Genomic DNA, 20900 nt, shown 5'->3' on the forward strand with positions numbered 1-20900 from the left:
GTGTGTGTATTTTATATGGTTTGTTTATATTATCATTATTCAGTAATGTCAGTGTGTGTGTGTGTGTATATGTATCACTTTTTTTCTTTCACTTAGATGATAAGGTGTGTAGTATAGTTTATCTACATGGTTAGTCACTTCAGTTGGTTCATTAAGAATTATGCTGGATTATTTGCGAAATCAACTGCATTATTGGTGGAATTAAGATGATTATTTAGAGGGTTAGCTGGGTTTGAAGGAGGATTAGCGGGTCCACTCTCTGATTCTGGTTCTCCAGATGGGACCATTGTACCACGCCAGGCATCAATAATGCACAGGGAGTGGGGCGAAAGAGTCTGTGACATTCTGTCTTCAATAATTCACCAGTCAGTGGGGGGACGTATGGGCCCGCCTGTTTCTTTTTCCAAACATCACCCCGTCGTGGTTTCTTTTGAGAGGGCGCGATGAAGGGGGTGGAGGTGTCGGATGGTGGTCTGTTTATAAAGATGTCACACACCTCCCCTTTGACCTATTCTTCATCTTGTAATCCTGTTTGAGAGTGTGATGTGCTTGTATGTGTTACAAGACGCCCCACGTAAGTGTGTGAGTTGGAATTTAGACAATTGGGATGCCCAAATGTGAGTTTTTGAGGCGATAATTTTACTTTTTGAAGTTTTAACCTGTTCTAGCTTGATAAATAGATAGCTAATTAAAACCAATTCCTAAAATAATCTGAGAATAAGATGAATTTTGGACCATACCTTTTGTTGTTTAGTGGCACATACGTACATCATCAATTAAGTTCTTAATGGGATTCGGTATTTATTCTGAAAGTATTGGAATTCAAAAGCAGTGAAATGTGCATATCTAGCTTTAATACATCCCAATGGCTCCTGTTTGAGTGTGTATATATGTGTTGGTAATGAGATTTATAGGATTGAGATGGTAATTAGATGTTGAGTCAGCTCTCGCATTGCATTTCCTGCCTGATAAGCAATGTGTGAACATATCTTTTCTCAGTTATCTCTGTTTCTCACCATTCTCTCTCTGTCTTTCACTGTCTGCATCACTCGCTCGCTCTGCGCCGACATAGATATGAAAGATCTGACCGAGCTGCCATGGCCTTCTCCGGTCGGACAGCTGGAGGAGGAGCCCATCTGTGGCGAGCAAGGTGAACTTTAACCCCTTGCCACTGCTGCCCCTCCAGTGTCCTGCATCTGTCCAGCTCGCTGATTCACTATTTTGCTAGAAACCTCCCGTTTGCTTCCCATATGATTTAAATCACTCCCACTCAGTGCTGCTGTCATCACAGTAGCATGTGATGACTGCATGAGGTCAGTTCTGTCTTTCAGTTATGTTTTCACTAGGGATGACACCATATTACAATTCGAGCTGATATCAGTGTTGTTATTGTTAACTAAAACTATGAAAAATTGTTTTCATTGTCAGCGCCGATAGCCTTGTGGTTAGTGCGCCGACATGAGTTCCTGAGTTCGATTCCCATCTCGAGGTCCTTTGCCGATCCCGCTCCCCTCTCTCCACCCAATGCTTTACTGTCAGCTCTCCACCTGTCTCATTAAAAAAAAGGCATAAAAAGTCCATAAATATAACTTAAAAAAAATATTTCCGTTAACTGAAATAAAACTGAAGCAAACTGATATAAATTTTAGATTAAATTTTTTAACTTAAACGAAAGTTTAAACAGAAGTTTAAGTTGTAACAATATTACTAAAGCTAAAATGAAATAAATAATTAAGCTTAAAGGGGGCATATGATGCGCTTTTCAATTTTTCCTTTCTCTTTGAAGTGTTACAAGCTCTTGGTGCATAAAGATCTGTAAAGTTGCAAAGACTAAAGTCTCAAATCCAAAGAGATATTCTTTCTAAAAGTTAAGAGTCAACCACGCCCTCCTAAAACGCCTCGTTTAAACGCGCCCCCACATGTCTACGTCACTGTGTGGGAAGATTTGCATAACGCCGCCCAAATGCTCATGCAAAGAAAGAAGGCGTAACTTTTATTAGTTGTAGTATTGTTGCTGCTGCCATGTCGTGAAGACGCTGTGTGTTTATTGTGAAAGCGAAACTACTTTGTTTGGTCTTCCAAAAGAGGACGATATCCGCTTCTTCATGCCTAGAGCTGATCTGTGCTGGTCGCTGAGGGAATACATCAACTTCGCGCTGTGGATCGCCAAGATCGGCTTTCACCGTGGACGAAGGTCATCACATGTGGTCATCACATGTGGTTGACGCAAGCCCTCCGGACGCTCCTTCATCGAATCCGCCGGCCGTGCCTTTCTCAAGCCCTCCGGCCGTTCCTCACTCTAGCCCGCTGTGTGTTTCGTTGTGAAAGCGAAACTACTTTGTTTGATCTTCCAAAAGAGGACACTACTAAGAGTTTTCAGCAGTGTAGAGAAGCGTTTGTTGTTTGTAATTTCTCCGATCACAAATGCAGACATGGTTTTATGTTTATGTGGTGCGATGCAAGGTAAGTGGCGTAACATTTCCGTCACACGCTTGAGGAATTCGGCCAATCACAATGCACTGGATAGCTGGCCAATCACAGCACACCTCGCTTTTCAGAACAATGAGCTTTATAAAAATATACACGTTTCAGAAAGGCGGGGCATAGAGGAGAAACAATAATGTACAGTATGTTTTTTGAACCTTAAACCGCATAAACACATTTCATTACACCAAATACACAAAATAATGTTCTTTTTAGCAGCATCATATGACCCCTTTAATAGAAATATTTAAAAAAATACAAAAACTAATAAAAATGACAAAAGCAATAAAAATTATTAAAAACGTATGCTAAAATTTAAATAGTCTTAAAAAATAAAAGCTAATTCGAAATATCAATAAATATCATAACATATATAAATGACACTAAAATAACACTAGGAGATACAGATATGGCGATAATTATTTCCATTTTGTGATTGATCACCTATAAATGGTGGATATTGTAATTATAAAAGACTAAAAACTAAAATCAATCATTTTAAATGCAAATTTAGCCATCGCAACTTTATAATGTACAGTATGAAAAAAATTATAACAGTATTTGTTGAGATTAACTTCAAATGACCGTTAGATGACAGCAAAAATAATCTTTAGGGATGCATGATATTGGATTTTTGCCGATATTTTGGCCGATACCCAATGCCGATACTGATATATTTCCTTTGGTTTGGAAACAACACCTAGTCTCTCCTGTGCAGAGATTATAAACAAATTATTTTTTAATTTTGGTTAGTTTTGTTAGAACTGAATAAACAATAATAAAGTTATTTTTATAATGAGCGTACGTTTGAAACATTTGAAAATAACTATAAAAAAATCACCAACAAACTAAATCTAAAGCAAACAAGCCATAAAAAAAAAAAAACTTTTAGAGCTCCATGTATGTTTTCATAATCCGTTAAATATATTGCACATTAATGAATAAATCTTTATATACTGTATAAAATTATTTAATTTACAAGTCTCATGTTTGTGATTTTGTATTCATGCAAGCAATAACTTCTGACCTTTAAATCAAAGCATACTCGTGATTATATGACATAAATTACAGCTTTATTTATTCAGAAACTCAATGTTAATGTTATTTGTGTATTTTACTTTTATTTTTATTACAAGTTGGCCTACAGCTCCCCCTAAATAAATAAAAGGCCTTAATGGATGGGCATTAGGACCCGGGGGAGGCTGCTGCTGCTGAAAGTGCTAGTAACGGTTTACTCTATTGTACAACTGACAGGTCATTCTGTACTTGCATTCTCAGATTAAATGCGGTGAATCAAAATTAAGTGAATCTAATCATCATTCAGGCAAAAGTTTGCTTTAAAGGGGTCATATGATGCTTTTTTTAAAGATCATTATTTTGTGTATTTAGTGTAACAGAATATGTTGACATGCTTTAATGTTCAAAAAACACATTATTTTTCAAATACTGTACATTTATTGTAGGTCCTAAATGCCCCGCCTCTCAAACGCTTCGTTTTCTACAAAGTCCCTCCTTCCGACAAGCGCAGTTTGCTCTGATTGGCCAGCTGACCCAGTGCATTGTGATTGGCCGAACACCGCAAGCACTCGTCGGAAATGTAACGTCCCTTACCATAATCGCGAGCTTCATCTTTCAAAATAAATGTAAGGACCGAGCCGGAAAGGAGAACAGAGTCGCGTGACAGACAGTGATGAAGCTGGTATGTGTGCAGTACACAAGCCACGGTTAAGACCGCTGACTCCACTGTGATCTCTCTCTCTCTCTCGCACGCGCGCACACACGATGCGCAAAACTCCGCATTTGAACAGTCAATAGCAAATACTTAAATTAATAACAAAACAGTAGCTGATTCAGAAGCGCCAGATTGTCATAGCAAAGTCAGAATTACCTCCTCTCCTAGGTTCATGAAATGGTCGTCCATAAAATGCATTGCTGTTCTGTGATTCCTAAATGCATCTACTTCTGGATGCCAAATAAAGTGCTTTTGCTTTCGCCTAGAAACACACAGCGTCTCCCTGACATGCTGCTTCAACACTAACTGCGGTTACTGAAACCGCGCCTTCTTTCTTTACGTGCACATTTGGGCCGCATTATGCTAATATTTCCACATAGTGAGGTAGATATGTGGGGGCGTGTTAGAACGAGCCGTTTTAGGGGGGCGTGGCAGAGTCTTAACTTAGATAAAGAATATCTCTTTGGTTTTGAGACTTTAGTCTTTGCAACTTCAGGGATCTTATCTATGCACAATCAGCTTGTAACACTCCAAAGAGAAAGGAAAACTTGAAATCACATCATATGACCCCTTTAAGAATGACCATACTGCTGATGTGATTTTATCGCTAGCACACTTTGAGCACATGTTATTCGTCATATCAGCATAATTTTTCATATCGATTCCGATAACGTTCTAATAATAGAGTGCATCCCTACTAAATGTAAAAACACAAGAAATTAGTATGTAGAATGAAATATCCACCCTACCGATAAAAAAATAAAAATACTGGCAGATAACCAATTAGGTACAGATAAATTGTGCATACCTAGTGTCCACACTTAACAGCACAGTTGAATTAGGGGTGGCAACGATAATCTAAATGTAAAAATATGAGAAATGAGCATGTAGAAATAAATACCTATCTACCGATAAATCTACCAATACATTTAAAAATATCAGTTGATAACTGATAAGGTGCTGAAAACTTATGCATCCCTAGTTTTCACACTCGGTTTGATACTTGAGTTTGATTTCACCCCTTTTCTGGATCAGCAGGTCTTTTTTCACATTAAGTTATTTGGCTCTGAACCCTAGTACGTTTGTGTTATAAATGTGCCACCTTAATTTCCTACAACCCTCCTATTTTGTTACTCTTTGCTGTTCTGGTTTAGACTCCTCCTGCTGTGTTAACTATCCTAACCAGGCATGATGTGACAAACATATCTGGTGTTTAATATCAGATTTATGAAACAGGATTTTCGACCGATGACATTTCACAATAGGTGGCTCAACCCCGTGCAACAAGATAATTGTCAATTGAACAATGACAATTGTCAGCTTTATTCACATTATGCCACAAACTATTCATCATGTGAACCCTAAATCTGAGATGATCATGATCGAGTTTTATTGTTTTGTCATGTCATTCCTAGATATTTTACACAATGTTATAAAACCTAAAAAAAGATTTTTCAAACAACTTTTTCAGTCACTTTTCTACTGCTGTTTGACATTGAATTAAGTCTTTTTCTCTCTCACTGTGCCCATGCAGTGCAGTTTGAGGGTGCTGAGTGGGACCGTTCCTGTTCTCCCACAGAGCGCCTGAGGTGTTCCAGGCCTCTGCCAACCACAGGCAGTATGAAGCTACGCAAGCCCAGCGATCCTCATTCCATGATCGGAGAGAGAGTGGATCCCACCCTGCCCCTGGAGAAACAAGTGTACGTCCAACACGCACCACAAACCATTAGAGGTTTGAAGAAAAAATTAAGAGAGGAACAGAGACTGCTAAGCTAAAAATACCGCAATTAGATTGCTATCCCATAATGCATCTCGTGGTCTCAACATTGAAATTCTTGTCATCAGTTACTCACCCTCATGTTGTGCTAAACCTGAGTGTACTTTCTTTTTGTGGAACGCAAAAGAAGATATTTTGAAGAATGTTGCAACTGTACAGTTGAAGTCAATGGGGTCCAAAACATCAAGCTATTTTTTTCTTTTGTGTTTCTCAGACAAAAGAAAAAGTCATACAGGTTTGGAACGACATGAGGGGGAGTTAATGGTGACAATTTCAAGGCACTTGATGCTCTCACTGCGACGTCTCGTACTTTTGGGAACGCCAACCTAGTGTGTTATTATTTTAGTGCTATGAGAATATGATTTATGGGGGCGGTGTGCATGGTTAAGCCATTAAAAAGCGCAGTCAAGTGCGTCCAAAATATTGCTGCAAATTAGTCAGCTGTTCAGGAAACAAAATTCCCCAGACACATCAGATGGCAGCTGGGGTCTCACAGGGGAACATGCCACGACAGTCGCAAACACACGCTCACTCACAAAATATTTACAGGTGTCATATTCAACACATTTTAAGTATGATTTAGTATGATTAAACAGTTGATTTAGTTTTTTAGGAACATTTTCTATCCTCTTTGATCCTTAGAATTAAATTAGCTCTTTTTGTTACTGTACCTTTAACACTTACGGGTTAATGACTTTTGTTATGATTTGCTGACCTCTTTCTTTGCATGCATGCTGTCTTTCAGATGGTATCACGGTGCTCTCTCGCGCTCAGAGGCCGAGTCTCTGCTGACCCTCTGTAAGGAGTGCAGTTATTTGGTACGAAACAGCGAGACCAGTCGCTTGGACTACTCTCTCTCTCTGAGGTACAGCACTGCTCCTCTTCCACCATCCACCGTAGCAACATTTTATTTCTCCATTCCCTCCATAACCATTAAATGAAGTGAGCAAATCTCATCCCCATTACCCCATTTCAGCTAATTGCCTTGTGTTTTGCTTCATTTGTGTCTAGTTGTCTGTATCTTAGTTGTCTTTGTTCTTCATTCTGACCTACAATTTTTTTCCACCCCCCACGAGAGTTAATCTTTTCAAAGAAAATAAAATATTGCTTAATATAATATAATAATAATATAATATAATGCAATATGTTTTTAATTATATTGTGCATTTTATATGTATGCATATCTTACATCTATTTCCTTTATTTTATATAAATATAATATTTTATATATTAAAATTAAATTGTGTATTTTATAGATGTATATCCTACATTAAGTTCCTAAATTTTTATAAAATACAATATAATATAATAAAATATAATGTTTTCATATTATAAATGTTAAACAGTATTAATAATTATCTATTTGATCTCACTGTTTGATCTCATATTTCATTTGGATTGTAGGTGGGGGGAGTGAATGTACAGCGCTCTCTCCCACCTTCAATACCACGACTGAGGTGCCCTTGAGCAAGCCACCAAACCCCCAACTGCTCCCTGGGCGCCGCAGCATAAATGGCTGCCCACTGCTCCGGGCGTGTGTTCACGGTGTGTGTGTGTTCACTGCTGTGTGTGTGCACTTAGGATGGGTTAAATGCAGGGCACTAATTCCGAGTATGGGTAACCATACTTGGCCACATGTCACTTCACTATAGTACTATTGTTTTACTGTTATCATACTTAATATTTTCTCATTATTGTGTTTTTTTTCTTTCTTGCCTCCTTGGACAAAACGGTCTCATTTGCACACTGATGTGCTTTTCGATAGGTTATCAGCTCGAGCGATTGTGCTAATCTGGTCAAATCTCACAGTTCTAATTACCGTCTTGATCCAGAACCCCTGATCCTGCTCCTCTTTCTTCTTTTTCTTTTATTCTTCCCGAGCAGTAATCAGGCAGGTGAACAGCCCTTCAGTTCACAAAGCTTCTCCTGGCGGCGTTAATGAATATGAATGACCTGCAGAAAGCCGCAGGCACAAGCGGGAGGCCTTTCGCACACCTGAATGCACTCCGTAATCACACACGCCTAGTATCGCAAGCACACTTTATAAGTAACAGGCAAGAACACTCCAGAACACGTTCAGCAACATGCTGAGACTTTGTTCACATGAAATCTGATTTTTACAAGCCTGATTCAAACCGCATTCATACGACAACAGTGGGAATGAATGAACAACGCTGTCTGATGTCATAATGTGGGACGCCTACAGCCTCAGAAGTCTGAACCAAATCAAAGTGACAGCGGCTCAATGTCGAGAGCTTTGAACGAGCCACCAGTGAGATTCACAGGCTTTATTTTGAGCCGAGATTTTTCTATAAGTGACTTTGTTCATCATGTACCTGGCAGATAATAACTTGTTGGAGATGACATGCTCCTTGAACACGTTAAGTCTTGAATTTTAATGCGCGGCTTTAACATTTGCTTGATTTTGAAAGTAGCGAGAAAGATGCTCTCAGGCTCCATGTGTTTTCATTCACACTTATTACGGTGAATGGTATAGAACAGTATGACAGCTTCAAACTAACAAATTACTTCCTGTTTCTATACATAGAAATCCAGCCTTCTGGACTGAGCCGTCTTAAAGGGGATGTCGAGAATAATATTCGCGCCATGCTGAAGTTATGATATTCTTTTACATCATCACTCAGATTGTCCTATTTATCGCTAGTAATCTTTTGTTCACAGCTGACCCAAATACCAGATTCACAACCCCACCCGGGGATCAGGTTTTATCAAAGCTGTCAAGTCATGATAAAATAATTGGAATGTATCTGTGGTTAGTTTGTTGGCTTCTTTATTACAGATCTTTATTTCCGAGGAAAATGTAAAAAAAATGTTAAAATGTAAAAAAAAAAAATAAAAAAAGAGTAGCATGCCAGTACTCTAGTTCAGTGATGGTATAATACAAAGGTGCTGTTTGATTGTCTTGTCATATTTATATACAATGGTTCTGTAAATTACTTTAATGTTATTAGATTTTGTGGAAGCATTTATTTGATTATTCACGCTGATTGTTGTTGCATGTCATAGAATAAAGCAAAGTAATTTTTATATATATATTTTTTGGGAAAGCATTTATTTGGTTTTGAGATATTTAATTTGTGCATTTTATAGAACAGGTTAAAGGGGTCATATGATGTTGCTAAAAAGAACATTATTTTGTGTATTTGGTGTAATGAAATGTTTATGCGGTTTAAGGTTCAAAAAACACATTATTTTCTATATATATTATTGTTTCTCCTCTATGCCCCGCCTTTCTGAAACGCGTCAATTTTTACAACGCTCATCGTTTTGAAAAGTGAGGTGTGATCTGATTGGCCAGCTATCCAGTGCGTTGTGATTGGCTGAATACCTCAAGCGTGTGACGGAAATGTTACGCCCCTTACCATATTGTGATGGAGCAGCGAGACAAAAACATTAAAACCCATTACAAACGAGGCATTTGTTGCATCCAGTGGGGACATAATTACGGATTATAGTGACGTATACTGTCTTTTTACACGTTGCGTTGCATCGCGCCGCATAAACATAAAACCATGTCTGCTTTTGTGATCAGAGAAATGACAAACAACAAGCCTGCTCAAAACTCGCGTTTGAATTGTCAGTGGCAAATTCTTTAAATATGAAAACGTACTTACAGTCTGTGAGTCAGAACAGCCGGCATTGTAGTCTACTCTACCAGGATCAGGAAATAGTCCTCCATAAAATGCGCTGCACACATCTGAATATTTGGGTTGAACTGTTCTGGAATAGTGTTGTAAATACAACTTAACCACTGATTTCTAGTCGTGTCCTCTTTTGAAAGGCCAAACAAAGTATTTTCACTTTCACAATGAAACGCACAGCGTCACACACGGCGGGCTAGATTGAGGAGCGGCCGGCGGGTTTGCAGCAATCACATGTGATGACCCCGGGCTGAACTCCGACTCCGCTTCGTCCACGGTGAAAGCCGATCCGGCGATCCACAGCGTGAAGTTGATGTATTCCCTCAGCGACCAGCACGGATCAGCTCTAGGCATGAAGAAGGGGATATTGTCCTCTTTTGTAAGACCAAACAAAGTAGTTTCGCTTTCACAATAAACACACAGCACCTTCACAACATGGCGGCAGCAACGGCGAGAATAAAAGTTACGCCTTCTTTCTTTGCGTGAACATTTGGGCGGCGTTATGCAAATCTTCCAACATCGTGACGTAGACATGTGGGGGCGCGTTTAAACGAGGCGTTTTAGGTAGGCGTGGTTGACTCAACTTTTATAAAGAATATCTCTTTGGATTTGAGACTTTAGTCTTTGCAACTGTACAGATCTTCTTTATGCACCAAGAGCTTGTAACACTCCAAAGAGAAAGGAAAAATTTAAATCGTATCATATGACCCATTTAAAGTTCCAGGTTTATCACATAGAACAAAGTGTTTATTTTAATTTTATTTATTTTTATTTTCATTTCATATAACAGAGTACAGTTATTTTTACATTTTATTTTTGGGGAAACCATTTATTTGATTTTCAGGCATAATTCATTTGTGAGTTTTACAGAAGAGGTTAAAGTTTGTTGTTTTGTTTTGAAGGAAGCATTTTCAAGCTTATTTTGTTGCCCAACATTCTTGAAGATTAATGGCAGTTTTGCATGTTCTTTTTTAGGAGTTGCCAGGGATTCATGCACATGAAGTTCAGCCAGTCCAAAGACGGCCGCTATATCCTGGGCCAGAACAGCCCTCCATTCGACACTCCAGGTTTATCACATAGAACAAAGTGTTTCTTTTAATTTTATTTATTTTTATTTTCATTTCATATAACAGAGTACAGTTATTTTTACATTTTATTTTTGGGGAAACCATTTATTTGATTTTCAGGCATAATTCATTTGTGAGTTTTACAGAAGAGGTTAAAGTTTGTTGTTTTGTTTTGAAGGAAGCATTTTCAAGCTTATTTTGTTGCCCAACATTCTTGAAGATTAATGGCAGTTTTGCATGTTCTTTTTTAGGAGTTGCCAGGGATTCATGCACATGAAGTTCAGCCAGTCCAAAGACGGCCGCTATATCCTGGGCCAGAACAGCCCTCCATTCGACACCATCCCTGAAGTGATCAACTATTACACCACACACAAACTCCCCATCAAAGGAGCCGAACACTTGTCCTTGCTCTTCCCTGTGCTAGTTCAGACTCTCTGATTGGTCAGAGCACTGCAGTCCTCATTGCTATGGGCGGAAACATACAGCCAAGGGATATGCCTTTGGGAATGAAGAGTTCTTAGATGAACATTTCACTAAATCAGCAACAACGTACACAAACTTTTTGGTCCCTTATGTTTTTGATTGTACAACAGCATCTGGTTAAGGACATCAACTTCTAAAATGGACATGTCAGATCAAATTACAGTTAGATCTGTTCACATGCTATTTCACATTCTTGTTAACACTTTTCCATCTCACTGAATGACCCTTCTGTGAACCGTAGTAAACTGGTGGCAGCAAGACCTGTTGCTTGTAGAGTCATCTGCCTGTATTATTCTCTGCTGGGATGGTGGAATAGCCACCGCTAATGTTTATTGATCGATTAGCAGCCTCTTAGGATGAGCAGACGAGCCTCTGTATTTTTATAGCTGCTGTAAAAGACATTTCCACACGGCCATTTATGACTATCTGCTCTTTAAAGTTTGTAAAGCCTTTTGGTTCTAGTAAGGCCCTTGAGACCACACACAAATGTTTGGTCCATTCAAGACAGTAGTCCTCAGAATGCCCCTTTAATTCCTACATTGTCTTTGTTAGACTCTGTCACTGTGCCTGGTCATAGATCAGTGCATGTTGGCAATTTATGTTGAGGAAAGTAGCGGATTCTAACTGATAAAGTCAATGATGTGATGTAACTGGTATATTAGGTCACCAGTACAGTACAGTGCTGAAAATGTGTTTCTGTAGCTGCTGTTTTAAACTGATTTATATGTTATATAATAAACTTTCTAAAGAGAATGCTAGTTGTTAACAACTGATGCTTCAAACTGCATTTCATGTCAGTTTCTGACAATTTCATATATATATATATATGTATATATATATAATTTTTTTATTTATTTTTTTCATTTTTTACTTTTGTCATTGAAAAACCGTCTTGTTGGGGTGTTCTAAATGGTTGCTTAGATGTTCTGAGTGGATGATAGGATGTTCTAGGCAGTTGCTAGGGTGTTCTTAGTGCCCACTAGAGTGTTCTAGGTAGTTGGGTGGTTGCTATGGAGTCCTAGGTGGTTGTGGCGATGTTCTGAGTAGGCGTTAGTGTGTTCTGGGTGGTTTTGAGGAAATTCTGGGTAGTTGGGTGCTTGTTAGGGAGTTCTAGGTGGTTGCTAGGGTGTTCTGGGTGGTTGTTGGGTTGTTCCATACTGGCCTAATCCAAAACAGTCCACCCCATAGTCTCCATAATATTAGAAAATCAAAAATTTGATCACTTAAAGTAACTGGCAGGTAGTAACCACAGATTACGCAAATACTTAAACCTTAGTATGAGCTATAGACACTGATATTGTAGCAAGCACCAGCAGTCAATTTAAATGCTGTAGCTTGCCATGCATATTACTTTAATAGCTTCACATTGTTTATTATCAAGAGACAAATAAGATGGTGTTTAGATTGACAGAGAGATGCGTTAATGGTTACTACACACGTTTTTGTTTTTTTTTATCCTGGGAGCATGTGCCATGCATGAAAAGATTGCGAAGACTGAATGTTAAGCATGAGTGTGAACATTTTGCTTTTCCCATTGTGGCCCACAGAAGACCATCTTCCTAAATCAAGCGGCGGTGTCTGTGTGTTCATGTGTGTGTGCTTCCTCATTATCTCTGTTCTGCCGAAGCAAAGCGTTCTGGGATTGCTTTCATTACACTGCCAAATGAAACGGCGGAGAATTATTACTGGTGTGACGAGCGGAGAAGGTGGTTCAGATCAGTCCTTGTCCCTCCAACTTCGTTATAGAAGATGGTGAGATAAAATGGGGGGAATTAAGGATTGTTTGCAAGCGCATTTTTAAAAAATGCAATAACATTTTGGTGTGCTTCAAGATGTCTATCAAAATGTAGGTTATGCCTCAATATTGTGCATGTGTGCATATTTGGCAGCACATGATAATCTCTCAGATGCGCTCACTGATGAAGACACCTGCGATCAAAGCGAAGCCAGGAATAATTTCACACTCAAACCACACCAATCTCGACCAAGCCCAAAAACTCATGATCCTAAAACGGATGGCATCCAGTGCTAGTGGTTTCTGCATTGGCTACTTGTACCGATTATTCCCAGCTGCTCTGACACACATACAGGCATGTCCACATGTGCGTCTCGAGTGCCTCGTATCACATTGTCCGAGACAGACACATTAATCTCTCTCTGACATTCCACAAAACAGGCGTGCGCACACTCACTCTTGGAGGGAAAGCCGTTCTGACAGGTGTGTCAGCTAGACTGTAACCAGAGATCGGTCAAAATTTAAACTGCTGAAAGGGAGATCTCATCTACCGTGTCAATACCTCAAAAGCCCTTCGACGTCTTTCTCACAATGAGCTCCGCGCTAATTCCTCTGGTAATTAGGCTCTTAGTAGTCATGGAATAATTAGGCCTTACAAAGAGAGGCATTTCTCAGCCGCAAGCTCAGACAAAAGCAGAGCAGTGAAAAGGGGGCCCAGATGTGCACCGAAGGGTGGATAAAATCAACAGCGTTTGCGAGAGCTGCCATCATTATCGTTTTACCGGCACTTGAGCGACACGTCATCTGGATTTCATTACGGTGAGGACTGGCAATTTATACCATCTGTTAATTTACTGACATCTGACCTTTGAACTCTCCTCCCACCCTTGTGGGCAGCTGGCCCAAATAAAGACCTCATTCTTGAGAGCTTATCTGCTAAAGCCCAGTCAGATGCAGCTTGCATACATACGGCTGCAGCTGAAAGCTATTGTTACGGATTGAAAAGATGGGGATCTGGGGGAAGACTGAATGTATCATTGGCTCTGCTTAAGAGGTTAAGGATAGATCATCCACTGAATTCCAGGTCTCAGGATAGTAATTCAGGTGTTCGTGTGATATGATTAAGCCAAGTAGGAATGCTCCTGGTTCAATATCCTTGGTCTTGAGACAAGATTCTTATCCAGTAATCACAGGTCAAACCCTATGCCTAACCCAAACTTGCTCTTAAAATCAAAGGGACAATGGTTCTTGCAAAATCTAGTCCTTTAATCAAGTCATACAAACTAACTATATGCCTTAGGATCTCACTGGCAGCAAATTACATTTACTTAAGGAATTGTGCCTTGAGATCAGGGGTATACAGTTTTGCTCCTGGGAGCTCCACCATGCCTGCCTGGGAGTTTTTTTTGCAGTGCTGAAGACCTTGATTAGCTTCAGGTGGTTTAATTAGGATTGGCGCTAAACTCTTCAAGAAGCTGGCCATGTAGGAGTAGAAGTGGACACATCTGCTTTAGCTTATGACTGGGGCTGTACCTTTGAGGGAACATCTTTGTGCTTTTACCTACCTCTTAAAGTACGAATATGCACACTGTAGGGGTAGACAAGTTGCAAAGGTGTACCTTTGTGGGTACTGCCCAAAGACAAGTTAAAAGTACATTTTTTTGCATTATTTCTGACAGTGAAGAACAACCATGTTTTAGTATTCCACATTTCCACATAGTATTCCATTTTGTCGATTTTATTGTTTTGTAAGAAGGACTGTAACATAATTTGGGCACCCTTTCATTGGCGCTCGCCATGTCAAACAAGACGACTGGGCTTGTGTCGTGCTACAGCTTGTCAAAGTCTGGCATTGAAGCATTATATCCCTGCTTTTATATCCAGTTTGGATCAGTATTTGGTTTTGAGGCAAGGGTACTGGATCCTGTCTCATACTATTTAGTGCAAGCAAATGGTACCAATAATTTTGGCCAATTAAATTACCTTTTAAACACCCTTGTGTTGTTCCAAACCTGTATAACGTCCTTCTGTATAACACAAAAGAAGATATTTTGTCCAGTTTGAAAAAAGAGATCCACTGTTGTTTTGGACCCCATTGACTTTTATTGTATGGACCAAAACCATTTTTCAAAATCTCCTATTTTGTGTTCTCCAGAAGAAAGAAAGTCATATAGGTTTGGGTGAGTAAATATGACAAAATTTTCCTTTTTGGTTAAACTTTCCTTTTCAGACAAGTGCTCTAGCTGATGATGACTGGTCTACAACAATCCTACACTCAGGTCTTGGGCTAGTAAGCCTGGTCTCGGACTAATGAGAAGGTTCATTTCCAAACCTAGACCAGAAGTGCACCAAAGACATCATTACGGTTTCTAGGTCTTGTTCCCGACACATTTCCCAGGCAACACACGTACACACAAACACCTTCTATCTCAGTCAACCCCTTGAAAGCTTGTTAAATGTGACCCCCTGGTCCCCGAATGGGAGAAAATCAATTGAGTGCTCTGGCATTGGCACATCCACGAGTTGCTGGTCCAGATGGAGGCATTGTTCACACTGAGTGCTGGGCCAAACAATGTGCCAGTCTGATGTATTCAGACAGAGACTCCCCTAAGCTCTGACAAGCTCATAGACAAATGAATATTCTCAATTGTGGCCATCCACAATAGCTTAGTGGTCTGCGCTTTGATCCATTGTAGCAAAGAGCCATTCATTACATGAGGTGTAGAGGCATATTGTGTGTGGCAAGTGTGTAATGCCTCACTTTAAAGGATTAATGTCCTCTATGTGGCGTGTGCTTATTTCAAAGACTTTGTATAAGGCATGTTGTCATGCGCTGTGGGTTGCTGTGTGTTTTTGCTTAAGGTTACACATTACACATCATGCTTTAGCCATCATTGTGTTTGTTGATGTTGATGCTTTATGGCACTTAAATCGTTTGGTGTGAAATCTCTTGACAAATGAATTCTGTGATACTGAATGTCTTTGGATTTTTAGCTACGGGATGCCAGCAGACATGATTTTACCTAGGAAACAGCTTAGGACTTGTAAATGAGTTTGATTTGTTTAACATTCTATTTTTTCCCTCAACCTGGATGCAAAGATTACTGTGATGGGGAGAGAAAGAGACTACAGCTTAGAATGGTAAATGACTTGAAATGTCACACTTGTAAAATGCTATAAAAACCATTCTTTAACAAAATGTCACTTGTTCTCGCAATGTTCTCAATGTGAACAAAAACTCATGTTGAACCTCTCTTTTTTTTGTTCAAACAATGCAAGAAGCAGTATGACTAAGCAATTCCTGCCTTTTATCTAATTAAATCAAGTATGACTAACGTAATTAATTGGTAGAATTAAAGGAATATTCCTGGTTGGGTAGTTAACAATTCAATTAACAGCATTTGTGGCATAATGTTGATTACCGGGGGGAAAAATTCAACACTCAATATACTATACTATAGAAATCCTTAGTATTTTAACGTTTACAGATTAGCCCAATCAAATTCCTCATTTTAAGTGTCTCATTGTAACCGAAATTCTGACAACTGAATGCTGTCAACTGAATTTAACATTTGATATCCAACTATATCTTTATATATTAACAATACTGAACTGTCAATATCCCTTTAAGAGAGTTGTCCATAATGATATAAACTAGCACATGTATGCACAGCTGTGGTTAGTATTTACTACTGTATGGCTCAAAGATTGGTGCCATTGATCATGATTTTTCAAAGGCAAACCCATTTATTATGAGGCTACTATGATGCATGAATCAAGTGACTAAATTATAGAGCTCGGTCCCCATTCATAGACAAAATGTCTGTGCATTGCTTTCATTATTGCGCTGTTTATGCAGTCCATTTCAATGTGATGTCACAGCTCCCTCTAGTGTATACATGCAAATAAAAGCAGAACAGATAAGGCAATCTTAACATAAGATGCCTGTTTTTCTTCACACTAACATATTATCACTCTTTAAATTTTATGTCAGTTAGTAAGTACTATTGAGCAAAACAATCTAAATTTCTAATTCACAATCACCTCACCTTACATTCTGCCAAGTAAACCGTTCCACAGAATATTAACCATAAACATCCACAGTCTTCTTTAAAACATTCAATTTGTAAAGTATTATTACATCTAGCATGTGTAATAGGTAAGAATAGCAAACTATTCAAAATGTTTTTGTCTAATAATAAACTGTGGAAAAATGTTAACGGTCAGTCATACAAAGAGTACTATAATATTGCGTTTAATACTGTTAAGGTGTTTTCCTTCATGCAAATTGCAAATTGGATTATCTCGATAAAAAAAGATTGCACACCTAGGCTTTTCAAGTGATTACATTCTGTAGTGGCTCTATGTTATGTGCTCATAGCACATGCTCAGTTTCATAAATATTAATACATGTAGAAGTAAATTCAGTTTGTGTATCCTTTGGTCAGCATTTGTTCAGTCGCACTTTGATTGAGTTTGTTGTCCCTTTGAAATCTCATCATCAATGGATGCCTTATGTATGAAAGCAAATCCAGGTTTTGTAATCCTCAGAGAGCTGAAGAACAGTGTATAATTGCAAGGAACCGTCGTCAAACATCTTGGGAAATAACAAAATCCCACTCTTTTGTGCTGACCCCCATAGTATCATTTTCAAAACTTCCCCAAAGAAGGAAGTGCCCCAGCTTTAACCAGCACCGCAGACAGTAGGTCACCTGGCCCCGAGGGGTGTGTGACAGCTGGTGCCGATGTGTCCCCATGCTGATGGTAGGAGTTTGACGGGGTGGGAACTTTACTTCGCATCAGGGAGGACTTGGCTGCACCACTTCCCGCCCCGGCCATGCTCGATTTGCTGTTCTCTGTGGTGGGAATGACTATTCTCGGGAGTGCCGCCCCTGTAACCGTGGGCATGGAGTCCAGCTGCGTTGGACAGCAGCACAGCACACGAAAGAATGCGGCCCGCATCTCACGGCTGGAAAGTGTGTAGATGAGCGGGTTGAGGGCAGAGTTGAGCACGGCCAGAGCGATGAACCAGTCCACCTTGAAGAGAACCGGGCACCGCTCCGGACTGCATCCCACATCCAGCAGCAGTAGCAGAAAAAGGGGAGCCCAGCAGGCCACAAAAATTCCCAGTACTATTACTACCGTGCGCAAAAGTGCGAGTGAGCGATCCGATGGCCGGGAACTCACTCTACGCCCGCTGGACGTCACAAGCAGGTAGATGCGCACGTATAGCACTACGATTGCTGCTAGTAGGGCTGTGAAGATGCTAATGCAGAAGGCTATGTAACTTTTGTCGTACAGTGGTAGGACAGTGGAGCAGGTGTGGACTCGGCTCAAACAGTTCCAGCCGAGACTGGGCAAGGCACTCAGCAGGACCGAAACAGCCCAGCATGCTCCCAGGAGAGCTAGCAACCTCCCCCTTCCTGCAGTCTCACACGGCCGTAAACGAACCATCGTCATGTGGCGCTCGATCCCAATGGCGAGCAAGCTGAAGATCGAAGCGCTAAGTGCCACAAACATGCTCCCCTCTCGCAGCAGCCACTGGCCAGGACTGAGGAAAAAAGTAATGGGGCCAGAGGTGAAGATGTTAACCATGTATGCCACTCCAGCTAACAAGTCCGAAAGTGCCAGATTGCCAATAAGAAAGTACATGCGGCTGTGGAAACGCTTGTTGCGCCATAGTGCCAGTAGTACAGTGATATTCTCCAACACGATCAGAGCACAGATAAAAATGAGGAAGGCTTCCTCGCATGTACTGGTGCTTTTTGGTCTTCCCCACTTGCCCGAGTGGTTATAATGGCTAACTATAATATCATTCATTCCAGGTACAAACTCGTCATCCATTTTCCCCACGCTCTCTGTTTTTGAACAACAGATGGCGTCTATGAGCACCTTCCAGTGAAAAAGATGGAAAAGGAATCCACCACTTCACACATTATGATTCTTGTTGGATCTGATAACAAATAGAAACATAAACAGATCAAAGAAAATATCATCTGACTTGACAACAGTTAGTAAGAAGTGGAAATTCAGTTTAATATGCATGCACAAAATGTTTTTAAACCAGCCTAAGATGGTAACATTGTTTCGGCCAGTTTAATCTTGTCTTAGGTAGTTTTAAGATGGTCTAAGCAGCATGAAACCAGCAGAAAGACCAGTTTGGGAGACTGGCAAACCAGTTTAGGCTAATTTAAGATTTTTTTTATAGCAAAGATATGGTGGATTGTATCACACAAACAGTTCTGAATCTGAAGGAGACATGGATGTGGGTTTAGCCTGTGAAGGTGTAGAAATGTTCAGGTAATATGTTTTTGTGCCAATACTGCAATTAGGTCATATTTAAAATAATAATAAAAAATCATCTATTTATCTATCTATAATTATCAGTGACTATTTTGCAATGGCCTAATTATCTGTCTTCTTATTTACTAGATTAACTTATTTAAACTTTATCCCCACAGAAGTTTACACCTGGCATGACACAACAAAAATCAGACATAATACCATAAAGTGTTATGACTTCCACTTGTAATTATAATGAGACTATTAGGCTATTAAAAATAACATTTGGTGTCATCGGTTGTTTCTTTGATGTTATCAGAAGTAGGCTATATTAATCAACGCACTCTGACTGCAACGCTATAGCCTGAATTAAAGCAGACTAATTTACGAAAATACAAAAATATACATGTAACCAGTTATGCCATAGTTTTAAGTCGTTCGGTGGCTTGGCATTAGTCCCTACTGTCGTATCAAAAATAAATTAAATTATCAAAAAAAATAAAAAATAAAAAGGTTTTACAGTGACTTGTCGGAAAAGTATTACAATGGTAACATTTTGTACAGGTAACGAAATAAGAAATCAGTAAAGTTCTGTATGTGTAAATTAGAATTATACTAAAACATCTTTTCTTTATAAGACTATAGGAGATACAAGAGACTTACCAGTTATTTCTCTTTTTCATGGGTAATAAATAAACCTTTAAAAGTTTTAGGAGATGGAAAACCTTCTCAACGAGCAGACGTGTGGAATTGTTTATCCTTGAAGCACTTTTTCCCAGCTTTTAATCTACATCCAGGTTTTTGGACTTAACTCCTGTCAGATTTTTCCTGAAAAGAATTCACCTGCGAGTTCTGATCCTAAACTCTAAACTCTCCCGTCTTCAACATTCGCTCACATTCTGGGCGGGAACTCAACAACACTGCCGTTTTTTACAGGCAGCGAGTGACCGTTCCGTCGTCTGTGTTTGGATGGTTCTGAATTTGAGTTCGTTCGGGAAGGGCGCGCGAGCTAATATGATGATGACCGCGATGATGAAGCGCGCACGTGCTCGAACGTCCTCTGATGTTTGTGTTGTTTCTACGGGTGTCGTGTCATTAGACTGGCATCCCACGAACTGAGGGAAATTACTGGGTTAAGTCACGCAGGATTGCCTAACCTCACCTCGTACGAGTCTTGAGCACCTGACTTGAGCGTACACTGCATTTAAGCACGAGAGGGTGAAAGAGCGCGAAAATACCAGGTTTGGCCATACATTGAAATATACATGCAGTAGACTCCATTTTGATGGTTGAATGAAATTGAAATAAGTTGATTTGGACAACTTTTCTGTTATTATGAAAGGGTTATGTCTAATGATCATTGTTCATTATGGCACTGATCATAAAACTTTTAATTTCACCATTAGTTACTAATGAATTTTGCAGGCCTTTAAAAAACATGTAATTCTTACTAATGTGGACTCAAGTGTCATAAAGGTAATAGCCTACATACATGTCTGAGATCTTTAAGTCTTGTCAAGTTAGTTGCCCCTTTGTGAACGAATCAGCTCTTTTCAATAAATAGTTTGTTTCAGTTAATTTATTCATTAATACTTACTGCTTCAGTGATCCTTAAGGACTCATTTTATAATACCTTTTATGATTTTGCTTCTTTTTTTAAATTGATCCCCACCCCCCC

The 20900-nt window shown here is 39.5% G+C and overlaps 2 protein-coding genes across 2 annotated transcripts in view; one reads left to right on the top strand and one right to left on the bottom strand.

Moving 5' to 3' along the window:
* Nucleotides 1-11925, top strand: part of LOC107586400 (SH2 domain-containing adapter protein D-like) — a 29026-nt gene extending 17101 nt beyond the window's left edge. Inside the window, exons 6-9 of the mRNA XM_016273744.1 lie at nt 1073-1150; nt 5751-5916; nt 6739-6858; nt 10974-11925. Of these exons, the coding sequence (XP_016129230.1) occupies nt 1073-1150; nt 5751-5916; nt 6739-6858; nt 10974-11160 (551 nt within the window). The 3' untranslated portion in view covers nt 11161-11925. The remainder of the gene's footprint in view (nt 1-1072; nt 1151-5750; nt 5917-6738; nt 6859-10973) is intronic.
* A 4784-nt stretch (nt 11926-16709) lies between these two features.
* Nucleotides 16710-19948, bottom strand: LOC107586462 (sphingosine 1-phosphate receptor 3-like). The gene is made up of 2 exons (XM_016273831.1): nt 19886-19948; nt 16710-18893 (listed from the first exon to the last, which is right to left on the bottom strand). The coding sequence occupies exon 2, from the start codon at nt 18782-18784 to the stop codon at nt 17591-17593; it is 1194 nt and encodes a 397-aa protein (XP_016129317.1). The 5' UTR covers nt 18785-18893; nt 19886-19948; the 3' UTR covers nt 16710-17590.
* Nucleotides 19949-20900: the final 952 nt, after the last annotated feature.

This window comes from Sinocyclocheilus grahami, unplaced genomic scaffold, assembly GCF_001515645.1.
Source record: "Sinocyclocheilus grahami isolate Dianchi unplaced genomic scaffold, SAMN03320097.WGS_v1.1 scaffold81.1, whole genome shotgun sequence".
In the NCBI taxonomy this organism is placed as follows: Eukaryota; Metazoa; Chordata; class Actinopteri; order Cypriniformes; family Cyprinidae; genus Sinocyclocheilus; species Sinocyclocheilus grahami.

Bases quoted from the DNA above. Each gene is read 5' to 3' on its own strand.
- LOC107586462 (XM_016273831.1), bottom strand. From the start codon at position 18,784: ATGGATGACGAGTTTGTACCTGGAATGAATGATATTATAGTTAGCCAT.